This window comes from Exophiala oligosperma, assembly GCF_000835515.1.
Source record: "Exophiala oligosperma strain CBS 72588 unplaced genomic scaffold supercont1.3, whole genome shotgun sequence".
Taxonomy (NCBI): domain Eukaryota; kingdom Fungi; phylum Ascomycota; class Eurotiomycetes; order Chaetothyriales; family Herpotrichiellaceae; genus Exophiala; species Exophiala oligosperma.
In genome coordinates, this window is record NW_015622820.1 from 1,788,602 (window position 1) to 1,815,730 (window position 27,129).

General features: G+C 52.2%; 9 protein-coding genes across 9 annotated transcripts; 4 read left to right on the plus strand and 5 right to left on the minus strand.

Moving 5' to 3' along the window:
• Positions 1-1,498: 1,498 nt before the first annotated feature.
• On the minus strand, positions 1,499-3,621 carry PV06_03446 (uncharacterized protein; the record flags this gene model as incomplete). The annotated part of the gene is made up of 5 exons (XM_016404234.1): positions 1,499-2,241; positions 2,420-2,940; positions 3,078-3,320; positions 3,431-3,502; positions 3,563-3,621. 5 exons carry the CDS (start codon positions 3,619-3,621, stop codon positions 1,499-1,501), a joined length of 1,638 nt encoding a protein of 545 aa, XP_016265239.1.
• Positions 3,622-6,245: 2,624 nt separating this feature from the next.
• Positions 6,246-9,134, plus strand: PV06_03447 (uncharacterized protein). Its single transcript, XM_016404235.1, has 6 exons — positions 6,246-6,468; positions 6,515-6,540; positions 6,592-7,710; positions 7,760-8,021; positions 8,079-8,290; positions 8,356-9,134. Exons 1-6 carry the CDS (start codon positions 6,441-6,443, stop codon positions 8,380-8,382), a joined length of 1,674 nt encoding a protein of 557 aa, XP_016265240.1. The 5' UTR covers positions 6,246-6,440; the 3' UTR covers positions 8,383-9,134.
• On the minus strand, positions 9,091-11,605 carry PV06_03448 (uncharacterized protein). The gene has a single exon (XM_016404236.1). The coding sequence runs from the start codon at positions 11,463-11,465 to the stop codon at positions 9,360-9,362; it is 2,106 nt and encodes a 701-aa protein (XP_016265241.1). The 5' UTR covers positions 11,466-11,605; the 3' UTR covers positions 9,091-9,359.
• Positions 11,606-11,800: 195 nt separating this feature from the next.
• PV06_03449 (uncharacterized protein) lies at positions 11,801-14,663 on the plus strand. The gene is made up of 2 exons (XM_016404237.1): positions 11,801-12,003; positions 12,071-14,663. Exons 1-2 carry the CDS (start codon positions 11,917-11,919, stop codon positions 14,015-14,017), a joined length of 2,034 nt encoding a protein of 677 aa, XP_016265242.1. The 5' UTR covers positions 11,801-11,916; the 3' UTR covers positions 14,018-14,663.
• Positions 14,046-16,208, minus strand: PV06_03450 (uncharacterized protein; the record flags this gene model as incomplete). Its single annotated transcript, XM_016404238.1, has 3 exons — positions 14,046-15,204; positions 15,262-16,016; positions 16,098-16,208. The coding sequence occupies 3 exons, from the start codon at positions 16,206-16,208 to the stop codon at positions 14,046-14,048; spliced, it is 2,025 nt and encodes a 674-aa protein (XP_016265243.1).
• A 730-nt stretch (positions 16,209-16,938) lies between these two features.
• On the minus strand, positions 16,939-18,964 carry PV06_03451 (uncharacterized protein). Its single transcript, XM_016404239.1, has 3 exons — positions 18,698-18,964; positions 17,626-18,608; positions 16,939-17,537 (listed from the first exon to the last, which is right to left on the minus strand). Exons 1-3 carry the CDS (start codon positions 18,947-18,949, stop codon positions 17,126-17,128), a joined length of 1,647 nt encoding a protein of 548 aa, XP_016265244.1. The 5' UTR covers positions 18,950-18,964; the 3' UTR covers positions 16,939-17,125.
• Positions 18,965-19,372: 408 nt separating this feature from the next.
• On the plus strand, positions 19,373-22,074 carry PV06_03452 (uncharacterized protein). The gene is made up of 10 exons (XM_016404240.1): positions 19,373-19,871; positions 19,931-19,970; positions 20,029-20,150; positions 20,225-20,257; positions 20,316-20,390; positions 20,452-20,522; positions 20,590-20,947; positions 21,016-21,366; positions 21,490-21,576; positions 21,665-22,074. The coding sequence occupies exons 1-10, from the start codon at positions 19,565-19,567 to the stop codon at positions 22,021-22,023; spliced, it is 1,803 nt and encodes a 600-aa protein (XP_016265245.1). The 5' UTR covers positions 19,373-19,564; the 3' UTR covers positions 22,024-22,074.
• A 1,079-nt stretch (positions 22,075-23,153) lies between these two features.
• On the plus strand, positions 23,154-25,355 carry PV06_03453 (uncharacterized protein). The gene has a single exon (XM_016404241.1). The coding sequence runs from the start codon at positions 23,159-23,161 to the stop codon at positions 25,172-25,174; it is 2,016 nt and encodes a 671-aa protein (XP_016265246.1). The 5' UTR covers positions 23,154-23,158; the 3' UTR covers positions 25,175-25,355.
• On the minus strand, positions 25,356-26,981 carry PV06_03454 (uncharacterized protein). Its single transcript, XM_016404242.1, has 2 exons — positions 26,796-26,981; positions 25,356-26,741 (listed from the first exon to the last, which is right to left on the minus strand). Exons 1-2 carry the CDS (start codon positions 26,842-26,844, stop codon positions 25,909-25,911), a joined length of 882 nt encoding a protein of 293 aa, XP_016265247.1. The 5' UTR covers positions 26,845-26,981; the 3' UTR covers positions 25,356-25,908.
• Between the last annotated feature and the right edge of the window lie 148 nt (positions 26,982-27,129).

Sequence of the window (27,129 nt, forward strand, 5' to 3'; positions counted from 1 at the left end):
GAGTACTTGGACAACGATCGTGAAAGGCGGGCCATGGTGAGGACGTCGACTGCGATCGACGTGGTCCAAGGTGGGGATAAAGGTAAGTGGTCCTGGTCGGGACGGTCTGGTCAAGATGTTGCGGTCTCTTTTCGCTGACCCAGTTTTTGTCGTCAAAAGTCAATTCTTTACCCGAGAATGCCACGGTCCTCGTCAACCATCGCATCGCGATCCAGGATTCGGTACACGTGGTCAAAGACCATTATGTCTCGTTACTATCACCGTGGGCTCGAAGATGGAACTTCAACCTGAACGCCTTTGGGGCGAGGATGCACAAAAACCACGAGGACGGCGCCACGCGAACGGACGGGACCAACGACTGCGGCGACCTCACACTCGTGGCCTCCTATGAGCTCGACCCTTCACCCGTGTCTGACACTGACGACGCATGTTTCAGGTGGTTGTCAGGCACAATCAGAGGTGTATTCGGCGAGAATGTAGTCGTGGCTCCTGAATTACTCAGTGGTAAGTTTTCCCACCCTCCCATCTCCGTCAACGGTGTCTAGTTTGATACAAGATCAGCTGACCGAATCCAGGCAACACTGACACGCGATACTACTGGGACTTGTCGCCACAGATATACCGCATGTCCCCGTGGCGAGCGAGCCATGACCCTAGAGGTACCCGTATGCACACGGTCGACGAAAGAATGCCGGTCGCGGGTCTTTTGGAAATGGTCAAGTTTTATCACGAATTCATTAGGGTGATGGATGAAGTGAGAAGGTGATTCGATAGAAATATCATCGTTGCTCCTGACTCACAAAACATACACACACCCACACCCACACCCACACCCACACACACAAACGATAAATCGAAAAGCGTGCTGAGGCTGGATTATTCCGACATTTCAGTGCTCACTGCTCACTATCTGTACATCTGTGGAAGACAATCTGAATCATCTCGATACTGTATTGAAGTTGTGCTCGGCCTCTCATGCTCGTCGAAAGCAGCACCATCCGCTCACCAGCCGAATTGACGGGACACACGCCGATCTCTGAAGGCATTGACACGGCACAAGTTGGGTCGAAGTGTGAACGTCGACTGTCGACTTCTGTCTGCAAAATGGCATGCCGCGTACTCTCGGTAGAAGTGTTCATGGATCATGCTAATAATGCTGTCGAGAAAAAAAATGGTCGAGTCGAGGATTTTCGCTCACGTTGTTGCTGCCACATCCTCCCACCAGCTCTCAATCTGCCGAAATAATTGTACGGTTGACTACACAGGGACATTTGGATGGGGAGAGAGATAGAGAGACAGAATTAGAGAAAACAAGCGACAATGAGATTTATATAGAAACCAAGGTAACCCGTGTACTTTGGGTAATGATTCTGTGCAAGTACCAAATACTAAAAAAAAAGTGTGCAGCACGTAGACGGTAGTACAGGTAGGAGCCAAGTAGAGCTCTGAAGCGCTTCGAGTTGTACTCGACTAGGTTGAGCTTCATTAATACCGGTTGCTAAGAATGAGCGTGAGTCTTGTTGAATTCTTCCAACCATAATTTGACAGCCTTGATTTCTCGGTTTTTGGCATTCTGGACCGCCGACGGGACGGCCGGGTGGTCGGTCTCGTTTGCCAAAAACCCTGGAAAATCCCACTCGTGATAACCACCAGCGATGACGATTTGAGGTTCAGAGTCCGTACCGTTACTCTTGATCCGGTTGTTTGGCACGTACGGAGGATGTCCGTCGCCGGGGACGTACTCCGCCAGTGGACCTATGGGACGGTAAAAATCGTACTGGCCTGTGGAAAGTGCGAGGCGCGGGTAGGACATGTTGACCCCTCCGTACTGCTGGTACCATTCGATCCGAGGGTCGTACGTGATGTTGTACCTCTTGTGACAGGCGTCCAAGTAATATTCGGGGGTCAAGCTGCGAGAGGCCAGGGGTAACGCTGAAGGGTGACCCTTGGTTCCGGGGGTGTAACCGGTGGCAAACCCTCCCGATTCGGTACAGCTCAAAAAATCAAAGGGACTGGGTTCGTCAAGTAACAAACACTGCTGGACGACCTTCCCCGCACAGAAGGTGTTCGTCTTGCTGACGTAGATAAAGGCGTTGAGCAAAGGCGAATACAACGCTTCCCGGTCAGGGGTCGCACTGTGGTTGGCAAAGGGTAACAAGGCTCGGGTCGTGGCTTGAAGGGATGCAGGGGCGTCGGTGGCGTAGGTTTTGTTCAGGATGGCGGAGCAGTATGACGTTGGACCTGTGGATAGATGGTCGGATGGTCAGACGAAACGCGAATGAGTGAGTGAGTGAGGCAGGTGGTTGATGGATAGGGAAGAGACTGCAACGGAAAAAAAAGGACAGACAGAGAGGGAGACGTCGAGGGGAGGACGCCCCCGGCTTGGAAATGAAGATCAAGTCACATCAATCAAACTGACCGTCAAATTTGGTGGTTTGTTGGTTCCAAACTTGTTCCCACGCGGCAACTGTACCAGTCAAGAGCACTTGGAGGTCAGGATAACTTGACGAGGTGGACACGTTGAACCCGGTCATGAGGTCGTCCATGGCCGTCTTGTTGCCACTCTCAAAAACATTGTCCATCAAAGCCATCAGTTGTTGCATCGTACTGATGCACTTGTCGGGGCCGTAACGACGAACCACGTCGGTCATCTGCCAATTGTCGATAACAGCCGTGGTCACCCCGGAGGAGGAAATGCCTCCCCAGAAGAGATCGGGGTATTGGATTCGAGTGAAGGCCGAGATGACCCCTGCGTAGGAACCTCCGATGATGATCCAGGGAGTGCTTGGGGCCGTGAGGTTCTTGTGCTCGAGACCCGGAAACTGGACCCGTTGGGAAAAGTACGCGAGATCGGCCATGGCCTGTTGGGTACTGTGAAATCGAAGATTTTCTGTGGTGTATGGCTCTCCGGCTGGGACGATGGGGATATTTTGGTAGTATCTGGGGGAAAAACTCATCAGCTGAAAGTGAGCCCGGAGTGGTTCTTCTCGCCAAAGGGACTGTGGTGGCACGCCGCGATGGAACTTTGAACCTGGTTTGGAGAGGGAAGGGGTTTAGGCAGGAGACAAGAAACTGACCGTTGACCCCAGAGGACTGCTACACCCCCTGTGGCATTTGCGATCTGATGTGGGAGGCCGCTTTGAAGCCATTGAAGGTCGTATGAGGACGGATCCTCTCCCATTGCATGAATGATGACAGGTCCTCCGTCGACGTAGTTGCTCGTATCTACCCAATATTGTTGCTGGAACGTGTCGTTCGTGTGAGGTGCGTAGCGGGATTCATTGTGGAAATGATCGAGTGGCATGGTGAAGTTTTGCGTCCTATCCTTTGCATAAGATTCCACCGTCTAGCTTTTGGATATCTTTTGAGGATTGCATGTATGTGTTTGGAGGTGTATGGCATGGGAACACACTGATGCAGCTGGACTCACGAGTATAGATCACTTAGATCTCCTCCCCCTCCGCTTTGCCTCTTTTCGAGGAAGCGCGAGGCTGCAGGGGTCCTGGGCAGGTGTGTCAGTTTCAATTTATCCAAGTAGAGGACAGCTAGATTCGGTACGTACCTCGCTGAGACATTGCTCAGAACTGCAAGAGAGGTCAATAGCACAGCAGCAACGCCCATTGTGTCCGGTAGTCGGTGAAGATTATACCATGGATCAGGACATGTCCAGAGAAATAGATATCATCCGTGGGCGGGATCCAAGTGCATTTATGCGTCCCGTGTTACAATGAATGCTTTGGGAGAGCCTTGGGGGCCCGTTCGCGAAATCCCACGTTGTTGTCGTGAGAGTGCAGATCAGATACGCTTGTTCGAACAGGGATGTCATGCTCACCACTAAGAGACGCGCCTTTGACGATGGTGGGTGTCGCTAAAAAGCACGAATCTGGGGGATGATGAAACGAGATTTCATGCCAAGTGCTCTTGACGAGGATGTGTACGAAAACAATCATACAAAAGGACCTTGACGAAGCTGGTTGCTGACGACGACGATGATGAAATATGACCGGCTACAATAGGATCTTGTAGTCAGCAGCTTTTTCGGCTGGTCGGGTTTTTCCTACGGAGTAGTAATGGTGTGCAGAAATTCGTCCGGGACGGTCATGATTTTGTCGACGCGCGAAACTAGACAAAAAAAGGGCAGATGAGACAATAAGGCATCCTACTCCGTAAAGACGGCAGGATTTTGACACAAAAATCGAGGTTGATGGTGCCTTGATGGTGATTTCGACTGTGGACGATCGGCTGTCTTTTCCCATGTCGCCATCTCCGACTCGGGGTGTCAAGTGAGACAAGCACCGGAGGCGGAGGCGCTATTGTACCGCTTGTTCGGAGTATGGAGTATGGAGCATCTGGGAGACAGCCTTGACACCTACGTAGTCAAGCCGGTTATAAGCATCAGAGAACGAGTACGCCTTGTGGTGATTCCGGGCATTTGCCGGTCGATGCTGTCGGGGTAGACTGATGAGTTCAGTACCTTGCAACTCGGACCGCCTCGCTTCGCTTAGCGGCGTCCTGGATCCCTCTCTGGGCCTGAAATACATTAGAACAGCATGATCATGTTTTTCAACACCATTTCGCTGTTGCCTGCGCCGCGATGGTGACGCGTTGTATAGGGAACGATGAGTGTGGTGTGTTGAACCAGCTGACGGGATGAAAGGGGAATCATGATTATACACCTTCACATAGCACAAGGACGAAGATGAATGGTCGAAAAGGCTGTGCTAGTGTTCTTGGAAATTACGACGACTATCCAAAGTCACCAGCACAAGCGACGGAATGCCTCTTCTTTACCATGTCATGATACCATCTCGAATCACCATCTTTCCGACGTCGGCATCTCTCTCACCCTCAACAACAGTTCTGATGAGCTGACCTCCAATACTTGGGTGCTTGGCCCCCATCTCGGCTGCTTTCTCTGGACCCATACCACCAAGATTCGTTGCCAGCATACCAGGTCCAAGAGCCCATACCTTGACCTTGTCCTCTTTCAATTTGTGATTCCAGTCCACCATGAGCATGTTCAAGGCACACTTGCTGCATCGATAACCGATGGTTTCGAATGATATCTGCTTGGGCCAACCAGCGGGCTGAGGAGGCGTAGGAAAGTACGGTCCTTCAGCGGCCTTGGTAATGGCCGAGAGGCCACTCACAAAGATCAGACGGGGATCGGAAGATTTGAGCAAGAGTGGTATGAATGTCCAAGTCAATACGTTTGTGCCCGCTACGTTGACATCGTAAGCCTTGTTGAACGCTTCGCGAAGGGAGACCTTGCCACCAAGGAATTCCAGGTCAAATGTGGCTCCTGCGAACTGTCAGGCCCAGTCTCGTGGGTATGTTGCTCGATCCAGCTATATACACCTGCATTGTTGATCAGGACATCAAGCAGTCCTTGGGTCTTTTCCACATGCTTGAATGCCTTCTCGATGGAATCGTCACTGGTAAGATCTAACTGCAAGGCCTCAACAGTATTGTTCGATTCAGGGCATTCTTTCTTCAGATTCTCGATGGCAGTCTTGGCCTTGTCCAGCGAGCGACTGCCCATCAAAACGTGGTACGGCTTGGGGGATTGCAAAAGTGCCTTGACCGCTTCGTACCCAATACCACCATTTCCACCTACGAAGACGTTAGGAAGACAGCAACCAGGTCAGGGAGGCCTGTGATGGCATACCAGAGACGAAAGCAATAACACGAGATGCCATAGTGATGGGAGGTTAATGAGGTGTTCAGACTCTGCTGTTGCTTCTGGGGATGAACTTGTCAAGGTTAGGAAACGCAGACCTACCTGCCTTCTTATACCACTTTACCAGGAGATAAAGACACCTTGGTGCTTGAGGAACCCGGACCTTATCTCCATGGCCATAGCATCATACAGAAGCACTTTTGGGGTAGACAAGGAGCTTCAACTGCTTCCCTGTGAAGCAATGTCACTGTAAAGATCAAATTGACTAGGCCGAATGAGGCGAAACTCGCGCGAAATGCCATGTGGAGTCGACGGGAATAAGTCCATGTTGCAGGATGAGGAGGTTCGTTCACAATTTGGCTACGGAGTTAACAAAAAGCATCATCTTTGAGAGACAACTATATTCCTTGTACTATGTAGGCCATACTCTTCACAGACATCGTCTGTGGTGGACTTCACGGTGCTGAACAGGTTCTTGAGTAGAGTCGTTAAAGCGGCGTGATCATGTTTTCCGCCAAGATCAAGGCTCTGGAGTCGCCAAAGTCCAAAGTCCAGACGCAGAGATGTTGGATGCATGCGCGACTTTGTAGCTGCAGCAATTTGAACTACTTCAAAATACCTTCCAAAGATCAGCAAAATAGGGCCAGGACTATTGTGACTGTCAGTGTCTGAGTGTCCTGATCTTTCCTTCGGCTCCTTGTTATCTCCTCTTGCGCAGCAGGAAAAAGTCCCGTTCCAAATTTCTAGCCGAGTTGCAGCGATGAACGGCGACAATTACTCCTCGAGAGGTAAGGCCATTGCAAGCTATTGAGTATCTATTGCTGACTTGCGCAGACTCGGGGCGCACGAGAGATCATCATGTACGCTGCCATGAAGCACTTACAGCGAGGTCGTCATTAACGAATTTGCAGGGTTCGCGGTATGACCGAGACGACCGAAGAGATCGTGATCGCGATAGGAACCGAGGCAGAGGTGATCGAAGACGTTCAAGATCCCCGCACCATCGATCTTCGCGACGCGGCGATTACGAAGACTCATACTCCTCCAGTCGAGACTATCGTGCCAGAGAACGAGAAGACAGATACGGGTCCCGACGTGATGACCGCGATCGGGATCGAGACAGGGGCCCGAGACGCCGGGATGATGACCGACGACGAGACCGAGATCTTTTTGACGACAGGCGCGGGGGTGGAGGTGGAGGTGGACGAGATCGTGATCGTGGTGGACGCGAAGATCGTGATGAATTTGCTGCGCAAGCGCGAGGCAGGAAAAGCAGTCCTCCTCCAAAGAAGAGAGAACCCACGCCAGACCTAACAGATGTGGTTCCCATCCTGGAGCGCAAGAGAAGAATGACACAATGGGATATCAAGCCACCAGGTTATGAGAATGTCACGGCCGAACAAGCAAAGATGTCAGGCATGTTTCCTCTGCCTGGCGCACCCCGTCAACAACAGATGGACCCCAGCAGACTGCAAGATTTCATGAAGCAGCCCGCAGGTGGTGGTGCTGTGACTACAGCCTTGAAGCCGTCTACTGCGCGTCAATCAAAGAGGCTTTTTGTTTCAAATGTGCCAGCAACTGCGACAGAAGACAGCCTTCAGCAGTTCTTTAACCTGCAGCTGAACGGCCTGAATGTAACCCAAAACAGCGATCCATGCATTCAGGCCAACATTGCTGAAGACCGGACCTTCGCCCTTGTTGAGTTCAAGTCTCCATCTGACGCAACCGTGGCCCTGGCCATGGACGGGATCACGATGGAGGAACATCACACTGAGATGAATGGCAATGGCAACGGCACGCCTAAAGGCTTAGAGATTAAACGGCCGAAAGATTACATTGTTCCGTCGGCAGATGAGGATGCATACACCGAGGGCGAGATCTCATCCGAAGTACCAGATACATCCAACAAACTATCGATCACCAACCTCCCACCATTCCTGACTGACGATCAAGTGTTGGAACTATTGAAAGCTTTTGGTGAATTGAAAGCCTTTGTGTTGGTCAGAGATGCTGATGCTCCCGAATCAAGGGTAAGTTCTCATTCATGGACTATTTCCATCACTTGCTAACGAAATGCAGGGTATTGCATTCTGCGAGTACTCTGACCCAACGGTGACCAGCGTGGCTTTGGAGGGCCTGAACGGTATGGACCTTGCAGGCAATTCTATCAAAGTCACCAGAGCCAGTATTGGATTCACGCAGGCTGCTGGGCTGGACATGGGTGTGAACGCAATGTCGATGTTCGCAGGCACCACTTCAGATAGCTTTGAAGACGGTCGCGTTCTTCAGCTGCTCAACATGGTCACTGCCGAGGAGCTCATCGACAACGATGACTACGAAGGTAAGCTCCCGGGTTGGGTCGACTAATCAAAATACGTTTCACTGACTTGTTAATTAGAAATCTGCGAAGATGTCATGGAAGAGTGCTCCAAGTACGGCACTATCGTTGCCATGAAGATTCCCCGTCCGTCAGGAGGTAGCAGACAATCTGCTGGTGTGGGCAAGATCTTTATCAAGTACGAAGATGCTGAATCAGCCAAGAAAGCACTGCAGGCTCTGGCGGGCAGGAAATTCGCCGACCGAACTGTTGTTACTACTTACTTTGATGAGGTAAGTCAAGCTGGAAAGCGTCTTCTTGGGAATGAGAATACTGACCCGACTCCTTTTTCTTCTAGGCAAGTTTCGACGTGAGCGCCTGGTAAATGTGGTTGTCATGGCATTCCACAAAGGATATTGGGGCGGTATCCGAAGATGAGGATCGACACAAGCTTGGTGTCACAAATCGTTCCTGTGCCACAATACTGATCCATCGCCGGGCCGGCGCCGGATTCTGTGACTTTCTCAAAATATTCCGGCGAGACTTGATCTTGTGTTGTTAATGAGGATCATCAGTCTTTGTGGGTCAAATCCGACCCATTCACTCGCGCGTTCCTGGTCAATCACTGCCTTCGAAACCATGTGCGATCTTGCCGGGACCGCCTGGCGATGCCACCCAATGCACGGTCCGAGTCCTGATCTCTTGAAAACGACATCCACTGGTTTCTTTTCCTCCACACTTCAATGTACTTTTAGGACTCGCCAGGAAGCTGGATATACAGTAGTTTGTTGGGAGCTTTTTGTTTTCTCCCGTCACGCGATTTGGTTGTTCCCAGGCAAAGGGGAAAGAAAATCAAGCAGGGAAGGGAGCGGAAGACACAGACAGGGTGTGTGGGAAACCCGAGAGGATCCCGTCGAAGTCGAAACTTTGGATTCGGATTTCTGCCTGCCTCGGGCGGGGAAAAAAAGAGTCAATGGCGATCATACGGGATATGGGACTAGTTGATACTGTAACAGGACTGAAAACTTGAATACAAAACAAGGTCATTCGCAACTAGGGTCGGCCGGTCAGCCATTATGGACGTGACAAAAGTGCTTGGTCAAACATCTGCGTTTGTGCGTTTTTGCACTTCTTCTCTACCTGCTGCTCTATGGGTGTTGATCTCCGGCCTGACTCCCACCCCCTCGAGGCCTCTTCTGCCGTCTTCATAACACGCCGAATGCACATTATGAAACATCTTATGTTCGTTAAATTCTTTTTGGATCATACCACGCACGCGTGGGCTTGGTTGGAGGAAGCCTGACGAAGGACCATATCCTGGCGCCTGTCGAAGAAGCCTCGTAGGTCATACGGGAGTACAAGCTACTCGTCGTCCAGGATCAACTTTGTGATCTTGCCCACGGCGATGGTCTGACCTTGGTCACGGAGGGTGAACCGACCGAGCTGCGGGTAGTCCTCGAACCGCTCCACGCAGATGCGACCGGCGCCGCTGGTGACCTGCAGGCGGGCGATGATGTTCTGACCCTTTGCCGCGAACGGAGGGGGCTTCTTGCTCTTGCGACCCGTCCTCGGCTCCAACTTGTGCAACAGCGCCGCGAACGTGACCTCTTCCGTGGCCGCGTGGACGTGCAGCACGCAGTTGAAGCCGGCCGAGAGGATCGACTTGAGCTCGACAATGTTGATCTGCGCCTCGAACTCGCGCACGCAGTGCACGAGTCGTTTCGGCGAGCACAGCACGAAGCCGGGCAGGATGTCTTCTTCTTCGATACCACGGAGTCGCATGCGCACTTGGTCACCGCACGCCGCGTGGGGGATTTCTTCTTCCGTCTCGCCGTACAAGGCGGCGATGCCTACCTCTTCCTTGTTCGGCATCATTATGTAGTTGGCCGACTTTTGAATCACGCCGGCCTCGACACGGCCTTCGACCATGGTGCCCATGTCTCTGTATTTGGCGCCGATGGGCATCATGAACGGCGCGTTGAGGTTGCGTTGGATCTTCGCCATGCCATCAAGGAACTCGAGGAGAGAGGGGCCAGTGTACCAGCCGGCCAGGTTCTTCGGGATTCTGTCCTTGACGCCCATGCCGGTCTGCGCCGAGATAGGCATAAAGGTCGATTCGAGACCCATTCGCTTCTTGAGGTATGGCTTGAGCTTGCCGACGATCTCGTCGTAGCGTTCCTTCGACCACTCTACGGTAATATCGTCCATCTTGTTCACGGCCACGACTAGTTCCTTTGCGCCGGTTGTCTTGATCAGCATAGCGTGTTCTTGTGTCTGACCACCCTTCTCGAAACCAGTCTCAAATTCACCCTTTCGTGCCGAAATGACAAGAATGGCGACATCGGCTTGAGCGGCACCGCTCAGCATGTTTGGTACATATGTTTTGTGACCGGGTGCGTCGAGGATTGTGTATCGTCGTTTCTCGGTCTCGAAAAACCCTCGTCCGACTTCGACGGTTTTACCCTTGGCTCGTTCTTCCTTGTTCAGATCGAGCACCCAGGAGATATACCAGGTTTCACGACCAGCATCTTTCGCGTCCCTCTTGTACTTGTCCAGTGTCCGCTCGTCCACCATACCAGTCTGAATGAGGACTTGACCGCCTAGGGTAGATTTTCCGGCATCAACGTGACCGATGAAGATGATGTTGACGTGTTCCTTTCCGTACATCTCTTCGAGCACAGATGCATCGACATCGGCTGTTTGTTCTGCGGCAATTTCTTCGGCATTGCGTCCCTTCTTCGAGTCCCCTGGAGTAGGGGATGACTTGCCTGAGGACGGTGTTGGAGAGGTCTTGCCTGATGCTCTTTCACCAGTCTTCTCAACAGCCTTCGCTGCGACCTTCTTCGAACCAGCTTCTGGTTTAGTATCTGCCTTGGTCTCAACTTTGGACGGAGCATCTTTGGCGGTAGGAGAGGCGGGTTTCTTCGGGGAGGCTGATGCGGAGGTAGGAACACCAATCGATAGGACTTTAGCCTTCGGAGGTGCTGCAGCAGGCTTTGGTGTGGGGGCTTTCTCAGCAGCTGGAGCAGGAGCTGGTTGAGATTGAGGTGCTGGCTTTGGTGCTGCGGCAGGTGGTGCATCTGATCGTCTGGCGATGCTTACCGGGGCGCCCTGTCGTGGCTGAAAGCCGCCGGGGGTTTGATTATATGCAGCAAACTGTCCGTTATATTGTTGGTTGTAGCCTTGCTGTGGCTGTTGCTGTTGCTGTTGTTGATATTGGGGGTATTGATTGTTGTAGCCTTGCCCGTATTGTGCAAATTGGTTGTATCCCTGCTGTTGGCCGTAGCCATAGCTCTGATAGCCATTCTGTTGGTACTGCTGGCCCGGTTGGAAAGAGTTAGCCCCAGGCTGAAATGAAGAGGCCCCAGGCCTGAAAGCGTTGGCGTTGATGTTCATGTTTTGTGTCTGTCTTGAAAGATCCTCATCTTGCGCCGCAGCGTCTTCCCAGGAATCGAAGTTGCCCGACATTTTGAGAGTGGTGGAGTGTCGATTGACTGAGCAGCGTTGAGACGCAAATTCTAGGGTCCTCGTACGGACAATCTCACGATCCAGTAGTGAGTGAGTCAGTGAGGGAAATCGTTGGCTTGTCGAGTTGGGCCTCAATCGACTGATGGGCGCAGCAATGGACATTGGAGGGGCCCGAGTTTTTGAACTTTGCCAAGGTTTGGCCGAACTGCTCCCCCCCAATTAGGAAACCAGGTGATGCCGCCTTGCTCACCACCAACTCGCAAATCCTGGCGGGACACCAAAGGTCACCTAGACGATACCAGTCTATCTGGTTCTTCCCTATCGATTGCCCTCTACAAAGGCTTACAACGTTGAGCCAAACTCCCTGCTTGGAACAACCATCTAATCTCTACCGATCACATATTACCAGTTGCCTAGACTTGCACCCCAGGATGCCCATGGCCGTTGAAGCATGCCCAATCTCAGCTCGCGGCCGAAGAAAACAAGCATAACCCGCACCCGCAATGGATGCCACAATTGCCGTCGACGGCGAGTGAAGGTGAGTATGTCAATTCCAAATCTGATGTACCTGCTATCTCTCATGGTACTCTTCTTACCGTAAGCAGTGTGATCAAAGGCGACCGCATTGCAATGCTTGCGTTAGACTGGCCCTTGATTGTGAAGGATACAATACTCGACCGAGGTTCCAATTCCACGCTCAGACGGGCAAGCCTGTCGAACAGACCGTCAGGTTTGCGGAATGGGGCCCTATCTATGTTCCTGGCTCGAGGTCAGGTGGAAGCCCGCCCTCGAAGACGAGAACACCGACGCATGCCGCCTCGCCAGTACTATCTTCCGTTTTCTTTACCCCTTATCCAGATATTGTTGTCAACGCTCCATCAACCCCGGAGACCTTTGAGAATAGTGCTGAAATCGAATGCTTCAGGCTCAAAGGCATTGCTTCTGTCTTCAATTGTGCTTCGGCCACCCTTTATGACAAGGAGCCGTCGTGCGTTGGTGAGAAGTCTTATCTCTTGGACCTAGCTCATCCCACCACCTTGTTTCCAACCTCACTCGCATCGAATAATTCGAAATGCATGGACGAGATCTACTGGCATCATTGGCGAACGAGAGTTGTCGAGTTCTTGCCCCAAGTATTCGACCATATCACTGCTACGCCACCGCAATTTATTCCTCTCAAGAACGTCTTACTAGCTGTCTCCAGCATACACTTTGCTCGGTCGGTGTCATCAGCTGTTGGTGAACCCGGATTACAGCCACGCAGAGAAGCCTTCATGAAGAACGAACACCGCCTTCGCAGCTTGAACTATTACAGTACCGCCATGAGACTTTTGGCGGATGTGATGCCTACAGCATCAGCCGATCAAGCACAGGATGTATTTGCCACTTTACTATTGTTTCATTTCGTTGAACTAGACATTGGGTCCTTCTCCGGAGTCCTCACTCACATGGATGGGATGGACAAAGTGCTTCCTTTCTTTCGAGACCAGCTAACTTCAACGCAACTGGGCAAGAGACTTCTTTCCACGTGGCTGACATGCCGATCGCTTGTTGTGAATCGAAGGATCTCCCTTGCTTTTGCTGACGCAAGGCACGAGGTACCATCACTCTGGAGGTTGAGGACAGTGGATGCCGTGGAAGATACCCTGACTGCCCTCCACACAACGAGTGATACAATCATCATGATTCTCTGCGAGGGAATAGAGCTCTCACGCAAGATCATCCTAGATTTTGCCGTCTGTCGGGATATAGCATTCGCCCAAGAAGGGAACCGACATCCAAATTTCTGCTCAATGCTGAAACATGCAGGGCTACCAATGTCAAGAAGCGGGGTCTCGCAGCCTGAGTTGGCTGCCATCAGCGAGGCCTACCAGAACTCTTTGTCCGACCAGAGAGGAAGGCTAGAACACTGGTACTCACAGCTCGATGATGCCGAGCTCCCCATCGCCTGTTCCCCTTCTCGCCCACAGCACTCAAGGACGATCGGTGGCGCTCTTCTTGTCCCGGCCTTGAAACTACGCACGCACAACTCGGCCATGGATTATGCATATTACGCGGCTGCCCGGCTGCTCTGCTCGACCGACTTCTGGGAAAGAATTGTAGATGATCAAACTTCAGCAACGACCTCCCTACCCTCGATTACCGAATGGGAACTGCTCATCCTACGTATAGCAGCAGGTCTTTCCTTCCAAGACTGCGACCCAACGTCGAAGTCTTCCGCAATCGGGATTGGCTCCCTCCTCGGTTTTTGTGCTGGTTGGTGTCCTGACCGGGCTGTGGGAAACTGGGTGGAGAGTTACATCCGGCGTCTTGACAATTTTGGCATAGAGATTGATGGAACTTTTCCGAATTCAATTGTTCTAAGGAATTTGCAAGAGGTTATCGCCATGAAACAACAAAGCCGAGATTGCTACATCCTTAGTCTCCTAGAGCCCACGAATTTGGATCGAGATGAGATTTACAGACCTGGAGCACACTTTGGAGTCGCAATGTGTGGAAAGGATTGGAACACAGGTCTTCTGTGGAACTCGGTGTTAGTCCTCTCTCTTTAAAGAGAGACAAAACCTTGGACAATTCTCTCTAGGTGGGCCTCAGCAGCGTCTTGCTCCACCAGGCAACTTCCTCTGCCTTTTGGCTGATCAGGGTGTGGGCTTTGATGAAGCCATGTCCTTCTCCTTCGTATATGACAACCTTGACCAGGTCTTCCGGAACCATGGAATTGTCCCTCTCTCTTATAGCCTCCTTGATGGCACTTTCCATCATCTCCGCCTGGTCAGGCGGCACAACTATGTCCTCCCTACCTTGCAGGAGCAATACAGGTGCCTTGATCTGCTGAGCGTGGTATAGCGGGCTGCGCTCCTGATAAAGACGTTCCTTCTCTTCTGCACTCACTGGAGACCGGGGGAGCAGTAGTCCTTCGAGATATCGCGATTCGAACTTGTGAGTTGTCTTTTCCAATGTCTGCAAACAACAGACCCCAAATAACGAGATGCCACCTGCCCATACTTCAGGATATTCCGTCATGCATCGTAAAACAGCATATCCTCCGGCACTGCCACCTCGAATGCCGACACGGGACCGGTCAATAATAGACCGTGAAGCAAGGTAGTGTACACAGCTAACCACGTCCTCGGCGTCTATGACTCCCCAATTACCCTTGAGAAGCTCGCGGTACTCTCGTCCATAACCGCTCGAGCCGGCATAGTTCACATCGACCCACGCGAAGCCTCTGGTTGTCCAATATTGGATTTCCATTGACAGTGAAGCCTTGGCATCGTGGGTTGGTCCCCCGTGCACAGAAACAATCAAAGGAGGCAAAGAGCCGGCCGGAGCCTGGAAGAAGGGGGTTGTTGGCGGCCAAAAGATTGCGTGAGAGTTGCCGGTGAAAGCTGTCCCAACTCGGGGAAATGATATGAATTGTGGTTTGGAAATCCACTCTTTGGGTGGCAACATATCCCAAGCGACGACAGTTTTCAAGCAATGAACGTCCACAAGAGAACCGGCATTAGACAATCGGTGGACTGTAAGACTCATAGGTCCGTCTTCGCTGCTGACTATTGCGACGAACTCGGTCCCAGAGATGCGGTGGAGAGCATCAGTCTGGAAGCCTGGGCTGGTGTAACTGGAATCAAGGTCACAACAGGTCTGCTGAAGCAGGTCGATGAGGCACATTCCGAATTGACCGTTAAGCATATACATGGCTACGACAAGGTTTGATGTCAAGCATGCATATGATTTACTACAGAGTTAATAGTGTCAGCCCACAAATCTCTCCAACATCTCTTCTCTAACATACCTTCCTAGGAAGAACTCAGGCCATGCAAACTCGGCATTTTGCAATGTCGGCAGATTGATGTGCAACGTCTTATTGGTCCGTGGGTCATGACGGTATAACTGCCAGTAGCCAGTACGATCACCACAGAACAGCAGAGTACCATCAGAATTCCAGCGAGGCTGCTGGATGCTCTCGTTGCCTTGCTTTCCCGCCACTACATATTCCTCGCTGAGGGCACCGTCGTCAAAGTTAGCAACGTGCAGTTCGGCGCTGTCCCACGGCATATTTGGGAAATTCCACTGTAACCAGCAGATTGAGGATCCATCAGGACTGAACTTTGGATGGGTATAGAAATCAGCTCCTTGTGCGAGAACAATAAACTCTTTGTTGGATATATTGATGGCGACGACCTTGTTGCTAGTGGGAGCAATTCTGTGATCCTCCTGGATGGCCAGAACCCAGTTCGGGTCCTTCAGGCTCGCGTCGAAATCGCCAAAGAACACTTTTGGATCACCTCCGATCAGCGATTCCACAACTCCAGACGCGGGGTCAACTGAGAAGACGCCGTGAGTCTTGAAATCGGTGATGATGAGTCTCCCAAGTCTCTGATCCACACTGACAGCACCACCTCCGTACCCATGGACGCAGGATCTGGCGCTCAACTCTGCGGGGAGAACATCTCGCTGAACTCCCGTAGAGAGGTCAAATTCGACAATGCAGGCTCGCCCGCTCTCTGATGGACGCATCTCGGTCAGGTACACCTTGCCCGTGGCTTCCTATCAAATATTAGCAAAATCGATCACTTTTGCATCGGCTACTTGAGACTCGTGTCGTCTGCCGCCCAGAACACAACCTACGTGGACGGACACCGCATCGAAACGGAGCACGGCATTTGACACGAGTTCTGGAGAGATTGGGCTGTCCCATGTCCCATACGCCGCTTCCCTGATTCGTCCTTCCGCCGCCATATCGATCCGTGTCCGTGGTACAAGCCTGTGAGAGCAAGTGTCGAAGTCCCGGGAAGGCGGGAAGAGGACCTGGAACGTGACGTTGCAAGGGCGGTATTTGCGCAAGCCTTTTTATCTTTCATGATCGAGATCTCCCATAGACCATTCAATTGTGAGTCGAGAAAAATTCGCATGAGACACTGGCGTCGTCGTTCCCGCTTTCCGCATATGGCACCAGCAGCTAGCTCCTGGCAGTCTGTCTATCCGAGGACAACCGCTCGCTCCTCCTTCTCCTCTACCACTATCGCAAAGTCGGTACCAAGAACACTCCCTAGGCTAGTTTACGCCCTGTTCAGTTATCTTGTACATTCGAAAACTGCTGACCCTTTGCACAACAAGAGCACCACGGCTAGAATCACTCGTGGAATTTGTGGGGGAGAATGGACAACAATGGATCCTCAAAACACGTCCGGCTGTTTCGGTTTGCCTCGGTTGCTACACCGCTCGAGATAACAATGCACGCTCGTTTTCAATACACTCACTGAGGCCGTATTGACCTCGGCGTCGTCAGGCCCTCGTACGATTGACAGTTGGCGAGATCAAAAGCGTTCTCGCGAGCTATTTCAATTATACCTTTGGGAGATATCTTGCGATAGTCCCGAGTATAGACCTGCAGAACCTGCTTGTCCCCTTAATACTTTTGAGCTAGGTCCGACCTTGCGAATACGAGCGCTGTCCGAAGCCATTATCACTCTCTCATACATTCCGAAAGGAGAAGCTGAATATGTCAAGACATTCCCACCACTCTCTGCCCCTGGCGCTACTACATTCTATTAAGATCGAGAGCGAATACGTAGGGTGCCTGGCAAAACTACGCAACTAGTCTTTAAATGCGCAATCCAGCGAGCACCTCCCATGGCTGTTATACGTGTGCTCAATTACTCTTCTATCCGCTTAAACCATATCATGGCTCCACCACCAGATAAGAAGTCCAGCTCGGCTCCAAATTCGCTGACTTTTCCCTGAATGCCTATCTTGAACTGGGCCTTCAATGCCGCCAAAGGTTCCGTAGCATGGGTGAATAAGAACATGTTTGCCACAAAATGCTCCCCAGTAACGTGTACGAGACTTAAGACCACTTGGACAGGTCCTTCGGTGACTGCACGAAGTTTGGCATCTGGCTCATCTGTGAGAGAGATGACAAAGGGTCTGTATGCATCATTGGTATATGTTCCAGTGTATGCTGACAGGGGCAACGTCAACGACAATCCCGGTGAAGGCACCGATGGGTAGAGACGAGCAGGGGCTGAGGCGATCTGCTTCTTATTCTCGGCTTCGGCATTCTCATTCCTAGTAGGCTCCCAGTTAGCTAGCTTTCGCCGAACTTGCAATCGACCCGTCTTCAAAACTCAGGTATCAAGTTGTGTCTGTTCCTTACCACTCAAACATGTCGACTCGTTTCTCCAGGGGGACATTTAGCAGATTATCAATCAGATGCCACGCAGGCACTTCGGTGCCTCGACTTTGCGTATTCGCCAGGATTGCCACTCCGAATTTCCGCGCTGGGAGGTACAGCATACCAGTGGAAAACCCCTCGAGGCCGCCTCCGTGGGATACGACGGTTTCGCCGTTATACACCCCGATGATCCAGCCCAGAGCATACAAGAGAGTTTGTGAATAGTGCGGGTCAAAGGGTGGCATGATTGTCCGCGGACTCGTCACGTCTGTGTACGATTGATTGGGCAGCGGGCCATCCTGAGGCTGTTCGATCATCATTCGGAGGTACTTGGCATAGTCTTCGGCAGAAGAAATGATTGCTCCAGCGCCAGAAACAACCATGTCGCGCCAACAGGGTACCGCTTTGGCCACCTCATTGGTCTTGTCCCAGGAATATCCCACGGCGATCTGGCACTCTGGGTGGTGCTGGCGCACGTACTCTTCGGCGTCGGCTAGCTTGAAAAAGGTCTGCTTCATGCCCAGAGGCTCCCAGATGCGCTTCTTCATAAAGTCGCCCAGCCACGATCCTGTCACCACCTCAACCATGTGAGACACAGCCATGTACATCAGATTGCAGTATTGCCACGTCGTCCTGATGGGCTTGTTCATGTACAGATGGCGTAGACTCCGGACCGACTCTTTCAGGGTACTGCCGCCGAATGTCAGTGTGTGGCCCGGCATCCCAGTGCGGTGGGAAAGGGCGTCTTCAATCGTCACGTGAGAGGTGGCATAGTGGTCCTGCAGCACAAAGTCATCTCGAATAAGCTGATTGAGGGGAGTGTCCCATTGAATCTCGCCGAATTTGTCGTTGTCGTGAACCAAGGTCGATACCGCTGCGGCTAGGAATGACTTCGTGGTGCTCCCGGTGTAGAAGAGCGTGGTCGGCTGCACGGGCTCGTCGGGCAGAATGGAATGGCCGTAACCCTGCGTAATAAGTATGTTATGTCAGTCAAACCGGCGAAATAACGGCCCATCTTTTCTCGTCTTCTTCAAGGAAAGTCAATGCAAGTTACCTTGGTCCAAGTCTTGTCGCCATGCACGACCGCAATCGACATACCCTGAATGTGCCATTGGTCAAGCGTGTTCTGGACGAGAGTGTCGAAGTCTCTTGTGAAAGGGCATTCAAAAGATCCTACAACTTCGTCGCTGATGACATGACTGCCAGCAGTGATTGCAGGCTCATGTTCGACATGGGAGTCCGTGAGGGATTTGGCACTGTCCGCAACTACGGTGTCGGTCCAAAGAGTATCCTTTCCAACTGCCATTATTATCGGATGATAGTAGCAGCTGCTGTCAATTTACGAGGCCCGCCTAGAGCCCGGTGATACTTAAGTACATGGCTCCGCGGCCAGGCCTTCTATCCTCCTTTCCGAAGTCGCTGTTGCCTGGTATCGGATCTGTCTCCACGCTCAAGTCTTGTTCTGCATGGTGCGAGAGACACTCCGATGGGTGGGCGAGCAACGCCACCAATCGCAGTCTCTAGAACGGAAGTCTTCATGTGGAGGTACAAGCGGTGGAGACTGGTTTGATCAAAGCGACGACGCTAGACACATTAGGAAAGCGGGAACGACGAGATGTGCATGATTTCCGACGACACGCTCTTACGGGCTATCAATAAGATCAAGGATGGCAAGGGAAGATGCGACTCAAGTGCTGCATCCCTAGACTCGATGGCTTGGTCGGTCGACGGTGTCGGCACCGTTCTTATCTCTGCGTGTGTCTAGAACGCTCGGTTGGGACGGGAGGCCAACCCCCAGATAACAGAGAACCCCAGGGTATAAGAGACCGAAAGCGTCGTCCGTCCATTCATCGGTCACTCCCAGACCCGTCACTTGGACCAAATCTGCCGAGAACAGGAGAAGAGCAACTCGCCTCACGCCATGGCTTCTACAGACCACGGGGATCTGAAAGACTTGCCTCGCGCAACACCAGAGCAACTGGAGCTCCAGTCATCTCAGAAAAGTGGTTCGCAGCAGGGGCAACTCGCCGGCCTCTCCACGATTGGGGCAGTGAAGAAGACTTGGAGTGTCAAGACCATCTGGCTTCTATGGACCAGTGCCGTCTTGGTCAGCTTTGCCATCAGCTATGACCAACAGACGTTCTCCACGTACCAGCCTTATGCCGCCAGCGAATTTGGACACTTGGGTCTTCTCAGCTCGGTGGCCGTCGTGCAGAATGTCGTCGCAGGTGAGTACTCACCTTTTCAAAGCACAAGCAACGGGATCCAGACTGACATGTACGGCCAGTCATCCAGCAGCCCTTGGCAAAGCTTGCAGATGTGTATGGGTAGGTTGAAAGAGTCGGCAGCGCAAGTCTTCACCCTTGTCTAACAAGATTGTCGTAGGCGATTGCCGCTGCTGTGCGCGTGTGTTTTACTTGCGACACTTGGTGAGATCCTGCTAGCCTCGGCTCACAACATGCAGACCTTTGCAGGTGCACAAGTGTTCTTCACGATCGGTATTGTTGGTAAGCCTTACTCAGATAAGCGGCTGGATTAACGGTAGAGTGGTGGCTGATGTTTCTTCCTTCACGCCATATAGGCTTACATCTCCTCCTGGTGATCTTAGCTGGAGGTATGTGTCCCTGTGTCTGACAACACGGCAGGATGTCTTCAACCTAACATATGAACAGATTCCAGTGATCTCCGGCATCGTGCTCTGATGAATGTGGTGCCTTATGCTCCTGGCCTCGTTACAGCCTGGGTTGGTCTCTCATTGCATTGCTTTCAACCTCGAAGATTGTGGTTAACCAAAGCATGTACAGACAGCCAGTAGCGTGACCTCTGCAGTCCTCAACGACACCACATGGCGGTGGGGTTATGGCGTGTTTGCAATCATCGTAAATCTTTCCTCCATCCATATCCAGGGTTTTTGTTAGGACTATCGGCTAAAATTATCGGACATAGATTCCTGTGATATCTATCCCTCTACTCGGAACACTGTTGTACAACCAGAGAAAGGCAGCAAAGTCTCACAATATTGAGACAGCATCCGGAAGGAGACTCCAGCATCACCTGCATGTCCTGCGGCAACTCGACCCTATTGGCCTGATCCTCTTCATCGCGGCAATGGCACTCATCCTCGTCCCCATTACGCTGGCATCGTCTGCCACGAACGCCTGGAAGAGCGGACACATCATCGCAATGATAGTCCTCGGGGTGTGTTTGCTGGTGGCCTTCATCTGCTGGGAGTGCAAGTGGGCACAATGGCCCGTCATTCCCGTCGGCATATTGAGAGAACGGACAGTGTCATTTGGTGTCATTGGTAAGTGTTGCGATAATACTTCAGGTCAAGCGAATATTTGATCCTGCAGGTACTGATACTGGACAAAGCGTGCATCTTCGATTACGGCTCCTGGTACACCACCTCCGCATATCTTTACACGTATCTCCTGGTTGTGCGGAACTTGAGTGTCCGAGCCGCGACCAACGTGTCAATCATCATACCGTTCTGCGCCGTCATCGGGCAGTTGGGAGCCGGCGTCGCCGCCAAGTACTTTGGTCGATACAAATGGATCTCCATCTTTGGGGTGGGAATGAAAGTGCTGGGCCTGGGCTTGATGCTGCGGTACCGAGAAGAGTCCCCACTGGCGTCGTTGGCCGTAGCACAAGTTCTCCAGGGTCTCGGGGAGGGCGTTTTCAACACCATCATAACGGGCATGCAAGCCTCTGTCACCGAGAAGTGTGAGTCGTGTACCCTCCCTCTCCCTCCTTGCTAACGGCACTCGTTTTCGGGGCGTGTGCTGCGACGCGTTTCCAAAGGAAAAAGCTTGAGCATTGCTAACTTTTACAAACCTTTATGGGCAGTGCTCGCATCGATAGTTGCAGCGTTTGTTACTTTCTGTGGTCTGGGAGGAGCCATCGGCAGCGCCATAGGAGGCGGCATCTGGACCAGTTGAGTGCCAACCCCCGACAGCTTCTGACTCCGGTAGTTCTTTGCTGTTAATCATTTTTTTCACTAACATATTCTCTCTGTCCACAGACGTACTTCCCAACCGCCTTGTCGCAAGGCTGCCGACGAGCCTACAGGCAGAGATCCCGCAGATTTATGGCTCCGCCGTCATCGCGATCCAATACCCATGGGGCACTGCTGAACGCACCGCCATCAACGCGGCATACGACGACACGATGCGGATCTTGATCATTGTCGCGCTCGTGCTGGCGAGCGTCGAGTTGCTCACCGTGTCGTTGTTGAAGGACCTGGATTTGCGCACCGTCGACAAGAGCAGAGATTACGACGGTATGGTGATTGGTAAAACCGCCCGGCAGACTGCTCAGGCCAAGGAGGCGGATGATGAACCTATGGAAATGGAGAACACGGTCCAACGAGTGAGAGGGTAGGCCGCGCAGACTTTTACTCCTCTTGCCTTTACTCCGTAGGCCCGGAAAGAATGTCTTGTATTGATTGAACTGGGAGGGCTCAGGTAAGAAGGAGGTGGCGTCTAATCTGGTCGATTTGAGCTCAGCCGGCGGACGTGTGGAGGAATTACAATAGCAAGGCAAGCCACTCGAAGCCTGCGTGTGACGGACTGAAGCGATGGATCCTTGAAGAGGATAGGTAGTATTTCTGACAAATCCGTACTCCATACTCAGTACTTTGTATCTCTATCTGATCAGGTTTCATTTCTGTATCGGTTCATCAATCTGTCCGGAGGAACAAAGTACCTAGAGTACTATCAAAATTGAGGTAATTATTGTCGGGAAATCAAAGGTGTTCAACTACACTCTTTAAAGACCAGTTACGTTCTCTATTGTACTATAGTTCGATGGATCATAACCTGCTTTGGGAAAGTAACAAGGAATATACAATACTGTAGGAATTGCACTTCGTACCGAGGTTTTTGCTTAATACAAATTGTTAGACGGCGCCTAGGAGTACTGGTCCATACTGGCCTTGGTCGGGAGTCTCAGCCTCGCCGAGTCCATATCAGCCTTGAGGCTTTGTCCTTCCCTCGGCTGACCTTCCACTCCGGTGGCGGTGCTTGTGCTGTCTGTCAAGCCATTCATATATAATGCCGCTGCTTTTCAAATGACGTAGTCGCTTGAATGACGCGCCCTCAAACAATTTGGTTGTTTACAAGTACCATATTTATCAGTATGAGTCCTACTAGACGGTTTCAACGAGGGAGCTACTAGAATTTGGCTATCGAATTTGATCAACTACTCCAACTAGGGTCTACAATACTTGAGAGGATAAAAGGTCGTTTAAAGCTGAAGGCGTCACCGCGTAAAGGGCAAACGGCACACTGAACGGAAATACTAGGCATTGAACAAATATTTCCCGCCAACATGTTATGAGATGACCAACATTCGGCAAGGTGACAAAGGTGGGCGATAACAGCCTTCTGTAAGTGAGGGTGAAGAGCGTCCTTCCAGTTGATATTGCTTGTTTTTGTCGCTAAGACTTCAATTTGAGAGGCTCTTTTTGAAAACACCAACCCAACCCCTGTTGATCTCGGTACCTTTTGCAAGCAATATGGATTACTTCCTGGGAAAAGTGACCCAGCAGGCAATGAACTATGCCATCCGCTCCGGAGTGGCCTTGACGGCGTCTTATGCCATCAGACAGTCAAACAAACTTCTGAGCAACGCGCCGAAGAGCAACGCGAAGGACGAGCTACTGGTGGCACAGCAGCAACTTCAGCACAAGATTCGTATCATTTCACCCGCGATTGACATGATCGAATTGATAGCAGCCAGAGGAAACACATCGCTAGAGTCAGCAGTCTCATTGACGAAAGAATTGCGTTTGGAAATCCAGTCCCTCGGTCAGCGACTCGCACAGGCGGCAGATGCATCTGAGACTGCAAACAAAAGCAAACTCAGCAGTCAAGCCAGAGCTCAAAGCGAGTATGAACTCAAGCTAATCGTCGCTGACATCAAACAACTGCTCAGACGACTCGAGGACGCCATTCCTCTGATCAACTTGGCCATCACTACTTCCGGCGCAAGCCTGTCGACAAGCCTCCCTCACACCGTCTCGCCGTCCCGCCTGTTACAGGCCAGCACATTCCTCACGGCCGGCGACACACAATACTCAATCACTCCACAGCGAGCCGTACAAATTGGACCGACCTTCACGTTGACCGTGTACATGCTTTTTGCCGGGCACGATCGCCCACAAAACGAAGAAGAAATTCGAGAGACGACGTGGAAAGAAGTCATTCACAAAGCTCGGGTCAAACTGCGCCGTGTCCCTCTCGACACCGTCACGAATTTAACATCGGGAACTGACAACATGTCTTCCGATGAGATTCCCACGTCATCACCATTCTCACGATCACGAATCATACCAGCCAACAATCGTGCTGATGAATATGCGTACCAAATCATGATAATCGAGGACTTTGATGACGATCGCGTACACGATTTCGAAGACGATCAAGCACGCCCGGGGCCTTTTGACGACGTCTTGCTCGCCGGAATCCGTGAGACGATCCCTGTCCACGAAATCTCCAAGATCTTCTACGCCGACACGAGTAAAGTTCTGAATATTGGGTCTGATGCAGAAAGCAATCATCCGGTCTTACTCCTAAAGCGCGATTTGAACGCGGTTCCGCCACGACGAATGATGGAGAAGGATAATCCTGACGACGACGACGACGACGACGACTCACCGTCTGATCAAGACCAACCTGTAAAAGCATCCGTGAATGATGAATACAACAACGGTCGACGGGACCCGTGGCGTTTTCCACCGTCTCTAGATCCAGAGTGGATCGCGTTCGAAGTGTACACCGAATCCGAGCCTGAAGACTCGGAATCCGAACTCGAAGAAGGCGACAACCCCCGCGCGGATGCGGATGTCGAACCCTCACGGCTTTCCAATTTAATGTCGAACATGCGCATCAACGGCAGCGGCAGTCCCGGCTCGCAGCAGCTCCAGACGACGCTGCGACAGCAGGACACCACGGCAGACCGGTCCCCGCCCTGGGTGAACGGGATCAAGACTTCGCTGTCCCTGCTCGAGCTCTTGCTGCGCCTGACTTCACTCCAACAGTTCCAGCAGCAGTCGCACCTGAGCATCACGGACGAACTGCTCAACTTCTTCCTCGAGGAGAGCGCGACGACGGGGGCCGGCGGCGACGAGCATTACAGGCAGGCCCTCCGCGCCGAGGCGAGGAGGAGGGTCGGCTGGGACCCGTACGACGAGAGCCCCATGAAGAGACGCGGCGAGGAGTACCAGTACTACGCGGGCGGCGGTGGCAGCCCGGCGATGACTCCCTCCGGCGCCGCGGACGAAGGTGGCTGGGCGGCGGGGAGTCCCGGGAGTCCGAGGGATGCGCCCGGGCTCGCGTCGTCACCGCTGGGATCGCCGCTCGTCGACAGGGAGAGGAGTGGTCGCGGCGGCGGCGGTGGCCGAGCGTCGTGGCTGAGGCGGCAGGGTGATGGTGCGGGTAGTATCGGCAGGAAGGGCAGTCCGCTGAGGCCGTCCACCGCGCATACAGACGAAGGCATCGGGACGAGCCCGGCTAGCAAGGGAGACATTTGACGTTGGGGGGTCGCAGAGTGTGTGTGCTTCCATGACGAGACTTGCGCAAGAGTGTTGTGTATTTAGTTTCACGTTGGGCGCGGGGTTTTACGAGACGAGCAAGTTCAAAGCGAATTCGCGGGCGAGTAATGGAGTGCGTGAGGTGTGGATAATTTTAGGTACTGACAAAACTGTGATACCCCCCCTTGAAGACGTTGTTCGCTTGGAGACAGATCAATTGGATTTCAGCTGCATATGATGTTCCTTGTCTTTGAACGTGATGCAGGTTTACAAGTATCTATCAACTCAAGGGAGACCTTGATATTATACGCTTGACTATTCCAGCCTCAACCAACGGGGCGGAGATCCCCTGGTCGAAAATCATATAGACACTATCCATCCTTCAGTGTCGAGGACTACAAAGGCGGTCATGCTTCCTTCTCACGCTCATCTGCAGTAGTGCCGATCGTGGGCGTTGCAATGATTGATAGGCGATGAATCCGCGCTGAATGTCGAGCCGTGTGGTCGTTACGCGAGATCGCTAGTTCGTTCGTTTAAATGTTGCGACTCCACCTGTCGAAAAGTCGGCCAGCATGTTGCAGCTCGGATGTTGTCAGCACGCGAATCGAGCCTTGTTTACATCCATGACACGGCGCTGCTGTTCATAGCGGCCATTAATATGGCGTGAACGAGGAGACAGGGTATTCCAAAGACTGGCCAACCATCGTCTGTTGTGATGATGAGGACTTGCTTGTTCATCGAATTCCCATCTGTGCTCGGATTTGCATGATTTGCGCCCTCTCGGTAGGCGAGAACGAGTCAATGGTCCGCTGGTCCATCGCTAGAATCTGCTGAATCATCTCTTGTTGAGATAGTTGGGGTTGTGCCTGTGGCGGAGGCTGCTGCTGGGCTGGTGGAGGAGCATACTGTTGTGGTGGCGGCTGTGGTCTAGCCGGGACTTGACCCGGCATCATGGGTGGAGGATACTGTTGAGGAGTAGGCTGCGGAGGAGGGACAGCAGCGGGCTGGGCTGGTCTCGCAGCTTGTTCGACGACCTGGGCCAGGACTTTGGGGTCGACCAGATTCATCAAGATCAGGGCTTGAAATATTGCAAAGGAAAGTTGTGGAGCGGTTTTGAGGAGGGACGTTGCCCTCGCAGAATCCGAGATGGCCAAAGCCTTCATTTGTGTGAGGACATCAAGAAGCTGCGGAGGAGAGAGATTCGAGAGCGTTTGTGAAATGGCATCGGTGGCTCTGAGGTTTGGTGGAAGGTCAACACCGGCTGGCAGAGGAGGAAGCGCATTTGGCCCAGGATGTTGGAAGCCGTCTGCACCTGGCGCAGTTGTCTGATCATAGTTTGCCGGCACCGAGTCTTTCTCGTTGTTGTGAGGCCAATCCACTCGTATTTTGCGCCCTTCAATTTCGAAGTCGTTCAAATTTCGGACTGCGTTGGCTGCGGAATCTGCGTCTTGGAAATCTGCGAAACCGAAGCCTTTTGATTTGCCAGTGTCCGGATTGGTCATCAGGCGAAACTTGACGACAGTGCCTGCATAGTTGAGTATCTTGATAATGTACTCCTCGCTCAAATCTAGACAGTATTAGCATAGGCCTTGAGAAGCGGCGCGAGGTTTATGCGACTCACTGAAAGGGATGTTGCCCACGAAGACACTGCGACTTTGACCAGGCGCCATCTTGAGGGAGTGACCGAGGGACGCTCTATCCAGAAATATGCAATGGGATCCAGCAATTCGCAAGTAATCGTATGAATGGGACAATTTGACTACGGCCTGCGCATGCCTGTAACGGAGATGGAGATGGAGATGTCGACTAGAATAATGTTAGGCCTACGGATGAAAAGGGACAAGAATGATGCCGCTCTTGTCGACCGAAATACATGGGACGCGACGGGTTACCACAGAGGCATTTTTCCTCCGGAATTGAACATCTCGTAAATTGCTCCGAGGTATGTCTGTAAT